This window comes from Marmota flaviventris, chromosome X (assembly GCF_047511675.1).
Source record: "Marmota flaviventris isolate mMarFla1 chromosome X, mMarFla1.hap1, whole genome shotgun sequence".
Taxonomy (NCBI): Eukaryota; Metazoa; Chordata; class Mammalia; order Rodentia; family Sciuridae; genus Marmota; species Marmota flaviventris.
The window spans coordinates 73,497,051-73,513,329 of NC_092518.1; the positions used below are offsets into that span (position 1 = coordinate 73,497,051).

A 16,279-nucleotide genomic window follows, 5' to 3' on the forward strand; every position below is an offset into this window, starting at 1 on the left:
TGTGGTGGGGTGAGATGAGAGTGGGGATAAAGGAGGGGGCTCACACTCTTGGTGGGAGTGGAAAGCGGGGACCCAAGCTTACTGGAGATGCAGCCCTCACGTGACTAGGAGCTGACGTGGGCAAAGGTACTTAAAGCCCTGGCCGCCCACTCTCTGTCCTCCTCTGGGTACCAACTCTATTACGCTGCGCACTGCTGAGCATTTAACCCAGGCCAGAAGGAGGAGGAGAAGGAGGAGGAGAAGGAGGAGGCGGAGGAGGAGGAGGAGAAGGAGAACATTTCCCCTGATCCCTGCAGGTGGGTGTGAGGGTGGGCATGTCCTGGGACCATTGAATACTCGCCTAGGGATGCGGGAATCTAAAGCTTCGCTTGCCTCTTCCTCGCCGCTTCAGGCCTGCTTTCAAGATTAGATCCGTGGCGCCCAGACGTAGCTTGTTTTGGTGGGTGGAGGGAAGACAGGGTGGGAAAGAAAAGATCTTGATGGATTTTGAGAGGAATCCGCTTGCTTCCTCTTCCAGCCAATGCTTTGTTTTTGTTTGTTTGTTATTTTATTTTTTGACACCCAGGCCCTGCACCCCACATCCTGTCCTGTTTTGAAAGGAGGAGGGAAGAGAAATAAACGTGGCAGCGCACACAAGGCCAGCGGGGAGGTTGGGAATGGGTGACCGCAGGGGCTGCAGTAGGGAAATAATTTGGACGTTTCGCTCCCGCCCTTACTTTGCAGACATCCCCCACCCCTACCATCCCTGTCCTCCCCTCCCCTCCCCTCCCCTCCCCGGCGAGCCCTCTGTCATTTGGGGGTACTGGGAAATGGGTGTGCCAGCCTCTGTAAAAGAGATGGCAGGTTTGGCGCTGTCTGAGCTTCACAGGAGGGGGGAACCCTGAAAACCACCGTTCTAATACCCAGACTGCTTTTACAGACACCTCTGGCTCGCAAGGCTTTTCACCCTCATCTTTTCAGTCCTGGAAAAGGAATTCGGGTATGTAGGAGGGAGAAATGGCGGTTATCGGAGGACTGGTGTGGGGGGAGGGGGCGGGAGGCGGAGCCCACAGCGGAGAAACCCTGGAAAATCACGACCCTGAAAGCGAGAAGGCAGACGTTAGGGCTCCTGTTCTGCAGGATAATGCAGTCTAACGCTAGGCCTGGAGGTTAAGGAGTAAAAAATAGGGGAGTGACACTAGATCGACTGGCTAAAATCCCCCATGCTGCGACTGATCCAGCATTCGGTAGAAGTACCCCGTCTCACCAATTCCCACCCACTCCTTCTCCCCCGCCCCTGCCGCCTCCCGTCGCCTCCCGCTAGGGTGCAGAAGAAGGGGTGTGGCGGTGTTCCTGGAGAAATGGCGGCTGGGGGCGGGGCAAAGAGGAAGGAGGGGTTGAGTGCCTGGGGAGCCTGCGCAAGAGGGGGGATTGGGAGTGGTATAGGAGGAATAGAGGAAACGAGGGAATTGAGAGGTAGAATTGTTGAACATTTTGGTGTGCGAATAATACTGAAAGGCGATTAATAGGAATCTTGTTCTGGGTGCTGATCCATCCACCAGGCTTTCAGTCTCCAACGTCTGCAGTCTGTATTTCTGCCCTTTAGTCTGTCTTTAGCATGAAGCTCTAACTGAACCGAAGGAAGAAGCAACCCTGAAACCTCCGAGGTCAGTGTTGAGGGTGGCAACTGTCTGGGGACCGTCGTGTGGGTGTGGCAGAAATCAGAGCAGAGTAAGACCATAGCTCCTCCTCCTGCATCTTCTCCTGAAAAGATACCCCTTGCCCAGGCCAGTATTTTTTGGTGCAGAGGAAGGGGTGTGGCATTCACCTTAGTTAATAGTTTAAGGAGAAAAGGCTAGGGAGGAAAAAAAGGAACCTTAGTAGGGGGGAGGGGGAGGGATTTTGATCCACAAGAATACAAATCATGAAGGGAACCAGAATATGTTCACCAAAGACTCAAAAAAAGCCTTTTGTTATCTGTCTGCAGGTCCATTTGCCTCTTAGGCTCTGTGCAACTGCAGGTCCAGTGGAAAACAGCTAACTGCTTCTCATCCCAGGAAGGTGGTATGTGTACCATCTAGGCACCTACACGGGTGGGGGTGGGGACTTCAGGACTGAATCTGAGAGTTCTCACTCTCCACTAGTCTTCATACTGCCTCTCATCTAGGGTCAAGGAAATTCTGTTTTCACTGAGAGGACAAGCTAGGGTGAAGATAGGACCTGTTCTCTAAATCAGCAAACACAGGCCGTGGCACATGTATTTGGATGCTAGCACACCCACAAAGTGTTGTGCTCCTAAACTCTCTTGTAAGTAGGCCTGGTTAGACACAAAGGGAGCCAGAGCCCTAAACCTCATTTTTTTTATTAAAATTTTTTTATACCTTTATTTTATCTATGTATTTTTATGTGGTGCTGAGGATCAAAACCCAGGGCCTCACACATGCTAGATGAGCACTCTACTGCTGAGCCACAACCCCAGCCCACCCTAACCTCATTTCTAACATTTACCCCAGGGTTCTGCTCAGCTCACAGCCTCAGCAAAACTCACAAGCCTGAGCTGAAGACCTCACCTTGGCGTGCACACATCCCACTTAGGCAAGCCAATTCTACACCCTGGATCAGAGAATCACAGCAGTTGCACCATGAGCCGTGTTCGGGATGCTGGCTGTGTAGCTGCAGGGATAGTGATTGGGGCTGGTGCCTGGTACTGCGTCTACAAATACACCAGGGGAAGAGACCAGAAGAAGAAGAGACTGGCCAAGCCCAAGAACCGGGCTGCAGCTGGGACTGGAGCCAGGGCTAAAGCTGGGCTAAGGGCTGGGTTCACTATTGACCTTGGGCCAGGATTCAGTCCCCCAGCCCCAGTCCATACTGGGGCAGAGGACAAGGCTCAGGATGAAGCCTCTGCTCTTGATACTACAGGAGCTGAGACAGTGGTCCCAGCTGTGTCTAGCCCTGAGGCTCAGAGTGGGGCAGGAAATCAGGTCCAGGAGACAGATGGAGCTGGAGTTGGGCCTAAGACTGAATCAGTAGTCGTGGCTGCAGCAGCCTCTTCAGTGGCACCACCTCCTATAGTGGCAGAGGCTCCCACAGCTGCAGAGGTCCCTGCAGTGGCAGAAGCTCCCAGCACAGCAGAGGCGTCAAGGGCTTCAGCACCTCCCAGAGCGGCAGTGACTCCCGGGGCAGCAGCACCTCCCAGGGCAGCAGCACCTCCCAGGGCAGCAGTGACTCCCGGGGCAGCAGCAGCACCTCCCAGGGCAGCAGTGACTCCCGGGGCAGCAGCAGCACCTCCCAGGGCAGCAGTGAGTCCCGGGGCAGCAGCAGCACCTCCCAGGGCAGCAGTGAGTCCCGGGGCAGCAGCAGCAGCACCTCCCAGGGCAGCAGTGAGTCCCGGGGCAGCAGCAGCACCTCCCAGGGCAGCAGTGACTCCCGGGGCAGCAGCAGCACCTCCCAGGGCAGCAGCGACTCCCGGGGCAGTGGCACCTCCCGGGGCAACAGCACCTCCCAGGGCAGCGGCACCTCCCGGGGCAGCGACACCTCCCGGGGCAGCAGCACCTCCCAGGGCTGCAGCACCTCCAGGGGCAGCAGCAACTCATGGGGCAGTGGCAGCTCATGGGGGAGCAGCAGCAGCTTCCGGGGCAGCAGCAGTGCCTCCCAGGGCAGTAGCACCTCCTAGAGCAGCAGTGTCTCCTGGTACAGCAGCACCTCCCAGGGCAGCAGCATCTGCTGTGGTGACAGCAGCCTCAGAAGCTGTGGAGGCTCCTGGGGTGGCAACACCTACTGAGGTAGCCCGGACTTCTGGAATGGCAGCACCTGCAGAGGTGGTTGAGTCTCCTGTGCCCACACAGCCTGCTGGGTCAGCAGCACCTACTGGGGCTGCAGAGGCTCCTGGAACTTCAGGGTCCCCTAGAACAGCAGTAGCTGGCAAGAAAGCAACCCCTGGGGCTCACACTGGGGCTATACCTAAGGCTGCCTCTGCCACTGGAGCTGTGCCCAAAGGTGGAGCCAAGGGTGGAACCCGGTCCCGGACTGGAGGCAAAGGCAAGAGCAAGAAAAGCAAGGTTGAAGTAGATGAATTGGGAATGGGATTCCGCCCTGGGGATGGGGCTGCAGCAGCTGCTGCAGCCTCCGCTAATGGGGGAGAGGCTTTCCTAGCAGAGGTCCCTGATTCTGAGGAAGGGGAATCTGGTTGGACTGACACAGAGTCGGATTCAGATTCTGAACCAGAAACCCAGCGCAGAGGGAGAGGGAAAAAACCTGTTCCCATTCAGAAGCGCCCCTTTCCTTATGAAATTGATGAGATTCTGGGTGTCCGAGATCTCAGGAAAGTACTTGCCTTGCTTCAGAAATCAGATGATCCCTTCATTCAACAGGTAGCTTTGCTCACCTTGAGCAACAATGCCAATTATTCATGTAACCAAGAGACGATTCGCAAATTGGGAGGCCTCCCAATTATTGCAAACATGATCAACAAAACTGATCCCCACATTAAAGAAAAAGCCTTAATGGCCATGAATAACTTGAGTGAAAATTATGAAAACCAGGGCCGTCTTCAGGTATACATGAACAAAGTAATGGATGATATTATGGCCTCTAACCTGAACTCAGCAGTACAGGTAGTTGGACTAAAATTTTTAACGAACATGACTATTACCAATGACTACCAGCACCTGCTTGTCAATTCCATTGCAAACTTTTTCCGTTTGTTATCTCAGGGAGGTGGGAAAATCAAGGTTGAGATTCTGAAAATACTTTCCAATTTTGCTGAAAATCCAGATATGCTTAAAAAACTTCTCAGTACCCAAGTGCCATCATCATTTAGTTCCCTGTATAATTCTTACGTGGAATCAGAAATTCTTATCAATGCCCTTACTCTATTTGAGATTATCTATGACAATCTCAGAGCAGAAGTGTTCAACTACAGAGAATTCAACAAAGGTTCCCTTTTTTACTTATGCACTACATCTGGAGTGTGCGTTAAGAAAATTCGAGCCTTAGCAAATCACCATGACCTCTTGGTAAAAGTGAAAGTTATAAAACTGGTGAACAAATTTTGATTGTTGTGTCCTCTCAAAAGACTTGAAATTCCTTGTTCTTGTAGTCTGGAAGCATTGAAAATTGAAAGTTACTGCTTTTCCATTTGCTTGTATAGTAAAGGGATCCTTTCAGCTGCCAGTTTTGAATAATGTATCATCCAGAGTGATCTTATCTGTGACAGTCATTTATGAATACCAAATAGTCTTCTTGTACTGAAAACACATTTGTGATTTTAATCGTGCTGCTTAGATGGAATATTTTTACTGGTTCCTCTATGTGACTTGACAGTGAATCTGTCCATCGTGAATGGCCTACTCTGCTATTATTTGTTTTGACTTGAATTTATCCACCAAAGACTTCATTTGTGTATCATCAATAAAGTTGTATGTTTTAAATGACAAGAAATTGTCTTCATGCTTTAATTTGAAATCTAGCTGAAGAGATAAGGGACATGAATACAAAAGGATTACTAACAGTACATGAGCATGTGCTTATTATCAAATATATGCTCTCTGGTTAAATAAAGCAGAGCTTGCTGAGGAAAGCTTCCATGAGCCAGGGTACATATAAACTAGGTTGGAAGGGCAGTCCAGGAGGGGAAATGGTTTGAAGAAAGGCAAGAAAGTGGGAAATCCATTCCTGCAATAGGAAGAAAGCTAGTTTGCCTGGAATAGAAGTGATGGGAAGAGGAACAACGAGAGTTTAAGGTGAGGAAATTTTAAATAAATATTGACCCTTAAACTGAGATATTGAAATGTTCTGTCATATTCTGGGAGACACTGGACATTGTTGACAAAATGAACAATCATTTGGCAGCAATGTGCAAGATGGATTGGACATGGCATGGGGTTGGGGTGGAGACTGGAAATGAGAACATTTGTTACAAAGTTATAATCCAAGAATGAGATGATGAAGGGTAAAATGGGATTATGGCTAAAGGAAATATTAAATATGTTAATTATAAGAGACTTATAAAAATAAAAAAGCCGAGATCTGCCATATGCCACCTATCTATATGATCTGATGCTGGTCCTGACAGCATTGCCCTTTTTCTTGGGCAAATGTAAAGACTGTTTAATGACAAAAGGAGTTCCCATTTTGGATGAGAAAAAAAGCAGTGTGTCCAGGCACAGTGGTGCACGCCTGTAATTCAGCAGCTCAGGAGGGAGGCTGAGGCAGGAGGATTACGAGTTCAAAGCCAGCCTCAGCAATGGCTAGGTGCTAAGCAACTCAGTGAGACCCTGTCTCTAACTAAAATACAAAATAGGGCTGGGGATGTGGCTCAGTGGTTGAGTGCCCCTGAGTGCAATCCCCAATTTAAAAAAAAAAAAAAGCAATGTGGCAGAAAGAATGACTATTGGTATAGACCAGTGGTTGATTTCCCAAAGGTAGAGGTCTAGGTCTGCCTTCCTTTGGAAGAGAAGTAGTGGTAAGATCTTTTGGGGAGCCCCACCACCACTCCTCAGTTCACCTAAGAGCAAGTACACCTTCCCTCTCCCCCGGCCTCCCTGCAACCGGCCCACTGAAGAAATGAAAACAGAAAATGATAAGGGTCTGAGAGATTTTTCTGAACTCAACATGCTTTTCTCACATTGAATATAATGCAACTATTAAAAACTATTATACACCATGGAGACTATGGTTAATAACAGTATATTATATGTTTGAATATTGCTGTGAGAGTAGATTCTATAACCACAAAATGATCACCATATAAGGTAATGCATATAAGTAGGCTGATTTAACCATTCCACAGTGTATACATATATCAAAACATTGTATTGTTCCCAAAAAATGTGTAAAATATTAATTTTTTAATTAAAAATAAATTTTTAAAATTATGATGTACTTCTGCCAGGCCCGGTAGTGCATGCTTATAATCTCAGTGGCTCAGAAGGCTGAGGCAGAAGGATCACAAGTTCAAAGCCAGCCTCAGCAAAAGCAAGCTGCTAAGCAACTCAATGAGACCCTGTCTCTAAATAAAATAAAATAGGGTTGGGGATATGGCTCAGTGGTCGAGTGTCCTTGAGTTCAATCCCCGGTACCCAACATAGAAAAAAATTATGATGTACTTCTGTATTTACAAAAAAAGACATTCACCATATATCAGGGCCTATGGTATCAGTTTAAAAAGTTCACAAAATTGAAACTGGGTGAAAATTTTTTCAGATGTTTATAATGTATGCCTCTGTATTTTTTACATACAATTCAGAATACATTGTAGATCAGTGGTTCTCAATGCGTAGCTCATGGACTATTGCAGGTCTATAAAACAATAAGATATAAACTAAATACAAAATAATACTAACATGTCATTAGATGTTCTCACAGGGTTTACACTTGCACCAATGGTACAAAACAATGATGGGTAAAACTGTTGGTGCCTTAGCATGGATCGAGGCAGTGTCCTGAAATTACTAGAAGTGATTTTATTCTTTATAGTCACACACTCAATTTTTAAAGATCGAGATTCATTTTTAAATGTTTATTATATCTTATTCATGATAAAATTATCGTTACTATGGTAACAAGATGACTCTAGATGAGGTTAGACTCAAGATTTCTTAAATTCTTAATAAGGAGAACCTGAAAATATGTCAGTCCTGGAACATTAATGTCTTCTTCTGGGTGGCATAGAGGTGGAATTTGAGATGATATATTGAAGAAGGATGCATCAGCATCTCTTGGCTTGATTCCAGCTATTGAGATAATCCAACCTTCTTCCTTTACCCTGAATAACAGTGGAAACTTATATCTTCTTTAGGTGAAACATATTTCCATACAGAGATGTGTTGACTGGCCTTATGAATGAGCAGAGAATCACGTGGTAGACAAATATTTCATTCCCTAAAGTCTGTGTTTCTGTGTTTTAAGTCACATCACATGTGATAAATCAACAGCATAGTCCAGCTGTAGCAAAAACTTGAAAGAATAGTTCTTTGAAATATTTAACTTGATAAAATAATAACAATAGAAACTAAAACTTTGGCATTAGCTATATATTTTTCTATTCCTGACTCTTGAAACATTCTTTAGACATTCTGTACTATAGTTTGTACCTTTTTTACATTTTGTGTCCAGGTCATAGGTGTGGTGGGACAGTTCTCACAACTATATTTACACTGAATAGTCCTGCTCTCCCTACTTTGATTTATTGTTCTGCATGAACAATTAGATCAGGAAGAAGTTAAGAATATGACCTCATAAATGCAAGGACTGAGAATACAGGGATATCATTTTAGTGGCAGAGCGCAAGGATGAAGCGATGTAAATCACTGCTCTCAGGGTTCCAAGAGCTGCATTTGTTTCTACCTACTATCAGTCTAGGTTATTCAACCTTTTTCTTACTGTAAGAAATATCTCAGTATCTTTCCATAAATTCCCTGTTTGCACTTAAGCAAAAGGCTGCAAACTAAGAGTAAGACTACAAATATAATAGTAAATAATAGACTCTCAAGAATATTTGGGTTGAGGTGGTCAAAGTGCAAATGAGATTTTCTTTCACAATCTTGGGTTGAAAATGAATAACCTAGGCAGGTGTGATGGCACACGCCTGTAATCCCAGCAACTCAGGAGGCTGAGGCAAGAGAATTGCAAGTTCCAAGACAGCCTTGGCAACTTAGCAAGGCCCTATGCAACTTAGAAAGACCCTGTCTCAAAACTAGGAATGTGGCTCATGTTTAAGTGCCCCTAATTTCAATCCCTGGTGCATAAATAAATAAATAAATAAGTGAATAAGTGAATAAATAAATAAATAAATGCTTTCCCTCTGACAATATGTTCTCAGAGACAAGGCTGTTGCTCCTTTAAAACAATTTCATGGAGAAGAGGCATATATTTATTTCTAAGGACATTGAGCAAATTTCAATGAAAAATATGAATAAACTTGAATATGGAATTCAATGTAAAAGACAAAACAGAGCAATTAAGGACTTCTACTACAAGAATCCCATTTCACTTAAAGCTGTTAGACTTCTTGAAGAGTGATTTTAAAATTTAACATTGTCTGTTGCTTCATTGTAATATTAGTTTAATTCACCACCTTATCATATTTCCTTAGTGAAACTAGGAGTGAAGATGATCACAGTAGGTGATTCAGGAAATTCTAAGCCTCTTTGAGCTTTTGAAAAATAATATCCATGTGCCTTATAAGTAAAATAGCAAATTTTCTCACATGCGTCTCATATTATGAAATGTTAAAAAATCTTAGGTTAAGGTGAAATTGCAATATCAGAACAAAAAAAGAGTAGAATTGCAGAGTTTGAATGTGTCTGACTTAAGAACATAAGTTTAAATCAGTCCAGATTTATCACAGTTGAAGGTCTCACCTATTGTCAATATATTGATAATATATGATTATACCCAGACTTAAGTTAGACATGAAAGATAAAATTTCAAGAGTTATCACTAAAATAAAAGAAATAGGTATAGAAAGAAGATGAGAAATGAGAAAAAGCGAAACCTCTTTGCAAAAGCAAGATAAATAGCACAGAACTCAAATGCATTAGTAATAACAATAAGTGAAAATGCACTAAATTTACCAGTTAAAATATACTACCAAATTTTTAAAATCCGGCTACATGCTAAAGAAAAGCATGTAGAAACATTGGAACCAAAAGGACTGAAAAATTTACATCACATAAGCATTATTAAAGAATAGATGAATGGCTAAACAACTGCATTTCATCCATACCATGGAACACTATTAAGCAATGAAAAGGAATGAACTATTGATACAAACAACAACTTGGACAGATCTCAAGGGCATTGTAATGAGTGGATTAAAAACTTTGAAATGTCACATACTGTACAATTACATTTTAATAATATTCTTTAAATGGAAAAATATGGAGATTCAGAATAGATTAATGATTGCTAGGGGTTAGGGATGGTGGAACAAGGAGTGTGTGTGTCCAGAAAGTTGTAGCACAAAGGAGATCATTGCAGTGATAGACTACATCTGTATCTTGATTGCAGTACTGTGATAAAATAGCATAGAACTATATGCACATTTTGAACTAATGTCAGGTTCCTAATTTTGAAATTGTGGAAGTTATAGAAGATGTAAGCATGGGGGGAAACTGTATAAAAGGTGCAGAAGATTTCTTTTTACTATTCCCGCAATTCCCTGTAAATACATACGTATTCAAAATGAAAGTTTTTAAGATGATGATAAAAGTTACAATTCACCAAAATTTTGTAAAAGTGTGAGGATTTAATAAAATAACCTCAAAAATATGAAGAAAAAAATCTTATGGAGCTATGAAAGAAAGGAATAAATCAGCAATCACATCAGAGAATTCAACATGCTTCTCTAAAGTAAAAGGCAAAGAGAACAAACTAGTTAAGATATCAAATAGTGAACAATGCAATCAACAAGTTGATTTAGTATGTATACAGAATCTTGCACCCAATAATGATTATATGCTTTTTTCCAACCATATGATGAACATTTATAATAATCATATTGTTGGCCCTAAAGCCAACAAGTTTCAAAAAGTTAATGTTATTAACAAATTTCAAATAGTCAATATCATAAACAGCACATTATTTGGTCAAAATGCAATTAGGAAAGAAACAAATAACAAAATAACATTTTAAAAGCCCATCTGTTTGGAAATTTTCAAATAGACTTTTTAATGATTCATGGGTTAAAAAAGATGTAACAAATTTTGAAATATTGAAAACTTAACAATTAAAATAACAAATATGAAATGTGTGGGATTCAGTAAAAACAATATTTCAGGAGAAATTTATAGCCTTAATTGTTTATGTTATTATGAAGTGTCCAGTTTAGGCAACACTGGCCCAGAAGTCATTGACATCACTTTTACTTATAGCACCTTATCCAGTTTGCGTCATAAGGCCCCAATCTAACTACAAGGCAGGCTGAGAAAGTAAGTAATTACAAAGATTATTTGTTGACTATTAGCTGTCCCTGCCATACCATACTAATTAAAGTAATATGGAAAAGATAAATAGGCTTAAAGTCAGATTTACATAAATGTAGAAAATTAACATAATATATAATTGGAACCAAAACTCAATGGAGTGTTCAGCATATGATATTGGAAAGAGTATCCAAAGAAAAATAAAACTAAACCCCTCCCTAACATCAAGTATAAATTTGGACTCGAGAGAATGAAAGATCTTAATATGAAAGCTAAAATTACAAATAGAAAATAACATAGGAAAATATCTTTATAGCCTAGAATTAGATAGCAATTCCTTAAACAAAACCTCAGAAGTAGTAGAAGACTGGAATTATAACTCTGTGGTAGCACACCTGCATAGCATACACTAGGCACTGGGTGTGTGATCAATATCGCCACAAAGAAAAATCAGAAGTAGATTCTATGAGTCAAAAGATTTGATTGTGTAAAAATGAGAATTTCCATTCAATAAAGAATACCATGAACAAAGTTAATAAGTGACAGAATAAAGATACTTGCAATGTCTTTAACAAAGGATTAAAAACTAACATATGCAAAGTACACCTGAAAATCCAAAAGAAAGGACAGGAATACATATACTGCCCTAAATTGATAAAATATATGAAAACTATATTTGAAGAAGAGAAAACCAAAATGCTTAGAAATTCATGAAGAGGAGCCAGGTGTTATGGTGCATGCCTGTAATCCCAGCAACTTGGTAAACTGAGGCAGAATGAGGCTCACAAGTTCAAGGCCAGCCTCAGCAGTTAGTGAGACCCTGTCTCAAAGTAAGAGTGTCTGGGAGGGCTGGGGATGTAGCTTAGTGGTAGAGCACCCCTGGGTTCAATCCCCAGTCCCACAAACACACACACACACACACACACACACACAAACATGAAGAAATGTTGAAATTATTATTCATCAGATAATTGCTAATTAAAATGTAATCCATTTATAAATTGAAAGCTGGGTCAGATCAAGAGTTACTGGTGGTGCAGAGTTAAAGGAACAGAGCTGATTAATTTAGACTGGATCTCCTATTCCAAAGAGTAATCTTGCAGTACTTAAATTAATTATACATATACCCTGTGGCCCATCAATCACATTTCTTATACATATGCATTCCAGAACACTTCACACATAGGTCCATAAGGAGATATGCATGAGGAAGTTCATTACAGTGTTTGAGGTAACAGGGAATTGGAAGCAGTCTAGATTCCATTTCCAGGAAAATGAAGAAGTAAATTAAGGAGGATGAACACTGTAGTACATTATTCAACAGTAGAAACTAGACTACACAGAGTAACAGATGGATCTTTAAAAAAATACTACTGAGTGGGAAAATAACTAGAATGAGATCCACAGCACTATATTACTACATAAATGCATGCACACAAAACAACGTTTTAAAAGAAATCAAACAAACAAAAATACACAATAAATATATTAGAACTGTTGCCTCTGAGGAGGAGGATGGAAGTGAAGAATATATATATGGAAATAAAGTATTAAATGAATAAATAGAGAAAACAGGGAAAGTATTTTGATTAGACCAATGAAGATAGTATGCTAATGAAGGGGGGAAATGGTTAGTGTAATTCTCATCTCCTAAATTCCAAAAACAAAGAAAGAAGGGAAGGAAAGAAGGAAATCCATTAACATTGTAACATAAAAATCTAAATTGTTATAACAAAAGACTCAAAAATGGTATGGCTATTTAAAATATATATATATATGATTCACCACAGTCTGAAGTTAATGTTCCAGGCCAGCAGGGAGGTTCATTTCACCTGTGGCTCCCTCCTCTTTTAGGTCCTCAAAGTTCTCTCCATTCAACCAATGCATTAGAGAAGAGACAGCACAAATTACACATAGGAAAGTTGAATGAGTGAATCTCTAGAATACAGCATTTCTGGCCCAATACACTGGCCAGAACTCAGTCTCATGCATGCGTCCAATCATAAGAGACATTGTGTACACTATAATGTACCTGGTTTCCCAGGAGAAAGCAGAGAACATGGATATTAGGGAAAAGTAGCAGTCTGTGCCACAACGTGCAAGAGCTTTGTGGAGGGAATTATAAAATGTTATGCAGAGACATCTTCCAGGATTTCAGTGCCCAGTATCCTCACTGGACAATAGTTTTCACCCTTATTTGCCATTCTTGGGGCTATCCTGATCACCCTCCATTCTCAATACCCATGGTCAGTATTGACTTCCATTTCCCCTACAACCATGTAAATCCACCAAAATATAAGGAAAGAGAGGCAGACAGGGATGGATGCTAGAGAATGGGCAAAATGTCAGCCATAGAAGCAGAGAAAAAATATGAGATTCGTACATATTCCTCATTTTGGGGGTACTATTGCAGCCTTACAAAACAAGCATCAGCATGTAATCATTTTTACAATTATAAAAAAACAATGAAGTTATTTTCATTTCAAAAATTGACAAGGGATCAATTTGGGGGAAAACTATCATAAAAAATTTCCAACTTAAAAGAGAGGTTTTACTTTATGCAATTGCCTTAATCTAACTAAGTTTCACTGATATGTTGATTTTCTATGTAAGTGTCTTATAAGCAGGGTACTGTAGCACAGGCCTGCAATCCCAGCAACTCAGGAGGCTGAGGCAGGAAGATTGAAAGTTCAAAGCAAGCCTCAGCAATTTAGTGAGGCCCTAAGCAAATTAGCAAGACTCTGTCTCAAAATTAAACATAAAAATGCCTGGGGATGTGGATCAATGATTGAGTACCCCTGGGTTCAATCTCTAGTACCAGAAAAAAAAAGAAAAGAGAAAAAATGTTTTATAAACATGCTCAGTTTAAGTATTTGCTTTTTTAGACTGCATCCTTTTGAAAAATGAGATTCAACTCTGGGCAAAAGGAAGAACTTTGAGACCAAGGGAGCCACAGGCATGAAGGATGCAGGGATGATCAATCCTCCCTGTCCTATCAAAGGGAGGGGAAGGTGTGCTGTTTCTCTCCTCCCTCCTATGTCACAGATCCTCTCATCCACTGCATTCATGAACCTGAGGATTGCTTACTCCAAAAATGTTTATGGGCAGGTGACCAAGGTGGTGACCTGAGTAAATTCCTTTAGTTTCTTTCTCTCTCTCCCAAATTCCCTCACAGGTTCTTAGCCCCAGTAGAGTGGGGAGCACTATTCCTGCCATGGATACCAGAACAGATCCCTACATGAAGTCTGGAGAAGTAATTGATGAGGATAGAGCTCCCCTAGATCTGCCTGCTGTCTGCCCTTATTTGCAATGATTGGGTGGAAAATTCCTTGGAACCTGTCTACTGCCTCCTACCTAAATGGAAGTGTGCAGTCTGAAAGGCCTCCCACCAGAGGCCAAAATTCTGAATCTCTTGGGATCCCAGGAGGAGCCTAGTCTTGCTGCAGAGTTGCTGCCTGCCAATGGCCTTTCTCCCTGGTCACTCCTCAGTAAGGATTAGACCAGTGTCCAGGGAACTATCACTTGCTCACCATACTGAATAACCTAGACCAGGTTAACAAGTCTATAACCCCCTGAATATTGTAGAAATGATTGTGTACTGAGAGTAAGAGAAGGATGCATATGGGTTTTTCAGAGAGAGAGAGGCTATAACTGCCAACAAGTTCTTAATGAGAAGTGTGACCTCAAAGATATTAATAACCACTGGTCCAGAATGTATACATTTATATTTGTTCTAAATAGGACAATAATTAATTTTAATATGAGATTAATACAGTCATTGTAGAAATGTATGCATTAATTCATTTAATAAGTCTTTATTGAGCACCAATGGAAGGCATACAGTGGTAGGAAAAACAGACTAGGTGTTTGAATTCATGAAGTTCACCAATAGCAATGTATGTACATTAATCAAACAATCACATAAGTGTATAAATAACTATAATTCCACATGAGTACAAAGAGTAATGGAACACAGGTATGTAAGAGTACATATTAGAAGATCAAGACACACTCTGAGGGAGGAAGAGAGAGGACAGGGAGAACTTCCATAAGGAGGTAAATTTTGAGCTGAAGTAAAGAAAAGTACCATTAACTAGGCAAAGGGACAATATAACTGTGTTGTAATCACACATTCCATCTGGAAGCAATATAAAACTGTAATATCTCAGGTATCTTTATGTATGAGTGTGTGTGTGTGTGTGTGTGTGTGTGTGTGTGATGCTGGGGATTGAACCCAGGTCTTGTGCATGCTAAGCATGTGCTCTACCACTAAGCTATACCCTTGGCCCCTTTTCAGGTATCTAAGAGGCATGACATGTCACCTACACAATCCAATTCAATAAACATATCTGAGGAATTTTCAATCAGTAGCACAGGAAACTGATTTGGAAAGCTTCCCTCTTACCACTTGAAACTCACAGAAATGATAGAATATGTACCTTCTCTAGAAACAGCAGTATAACCAAATTCATAATCATGAAATGGAAATCACCCAGAAACAAAAAAAGGAGCTAAACAACAATGAGCTGGAGATAAAGACATACAGGTTTATATTGTCTTTAAGGACTGGGGGCCAAGGCTTAATTCCACATGGAGATAAGAGGCAATATTTCTAGCCTATGGAAAATGAGCAGTTAATACTGAGAAGCTGTCTAAATCCAGATCCCACAGAGGTGTAATCAGCATGGAAATGATAACAAGATAGTTTTTCCTTTGCAAAAAATAAAAGGCAAGAAAGCTTGTCTTTTATGAGAAGTCAAAGGTAGATAAAGAGTTCTGTGGGAGCAATTAGAACCCCCCTTTGGCATGGAATTGAAGTCACCAATCCTATGTGTTAAAGAACCCAAAAGACACTAGCATAATTTTTTTTTTTAATTTGGAACTAGTGAAACATCTGGCCTTAGCAGAGGCAAACACAAACAAGGAGAAAATTAGGTCATTTAAATATAGTAAGAAATCACCCAGAATGAAGTGCACAAAGATAAAATGGTGCAAATATGAATGAGAAGTTGGAAGACATGGCAGAAATTTAGTTTTAAAATACATGTGAAGGAATTACATAAAGAAAGCCTACAGACAATGAGGATGAGGAAACATTTGATGGAACTCTCAGAATTTTCAACAACTAGAGGAAGGAAAGAATCTTTATATTGAATACAGTGAGTTTTGAGCAGGATAAAAAAAAATAAAACTGTAACCAGATAAATCTTTGTGTATACCTGGCACAACATTTTCATTTATTTAGGTCATAGGAAATCTAACATCTCTCCATAAACCATTCCTGATGTAAGGAATGGGGGAAATGGAAAATTAAGAGATATTTTGCAAGGGAAGAACAAGAACAGAAGCTTTTCTCTAAAACATTGTATTCT

The 16,279-nt window shown here is 41.2% G+C and overlaps 1 protein-coding gene across 8 annotated transcripts; it reads left to right on the forward strand.

The window, feature by feature from the left end:
* The first annotated feature begins 253 nt into the window (after window positions 1-253).
* Armcx2 (armadillo repeat containing X-linked 2) lies at window positions 254-5,386 on the forward strand. 8 transcript variants are annotated; one of them, XM_071606549.1, is made up of 6 exons: window positions 254-296; window positions 566-649; window positions 920-979; window positions 1,509-1,646; window positions 1,967-2,043; window positions 2,493-5,386. In XM_071606549.1, exon 6 carries the CDS (start codon window positions 2,622-2,624, stop codon window positions 5,034-5,036), a length of 2,415 nt encoding a protein of 804 aa, XP_071462650.1. In that variant the 5' UTR covers window positions 254-296; window positions 566-649; window positions 920-979; window positions 1,509-1,646; window positions 1,967-2,043; window positions 2,493-2,621; the 3' UTR covers window positions 5,037-5,386. The 8 variants fall into 8 exon arrangements, with proteins under 8 accessions (XP_071462650.1, XP_071462649.1, XP_071462646.1 ...); XM_071606548.1 differs by having other exon boundaries at window positions 1,542-1,646; window positions 1,967-2,286; XM_071606545.1 differs by having other exon boundaries at window positions 1,542-1,646.
* The last annotated feature ends 10,893 nt before the right edge of the window (window positions 5,387-16,279 follow it).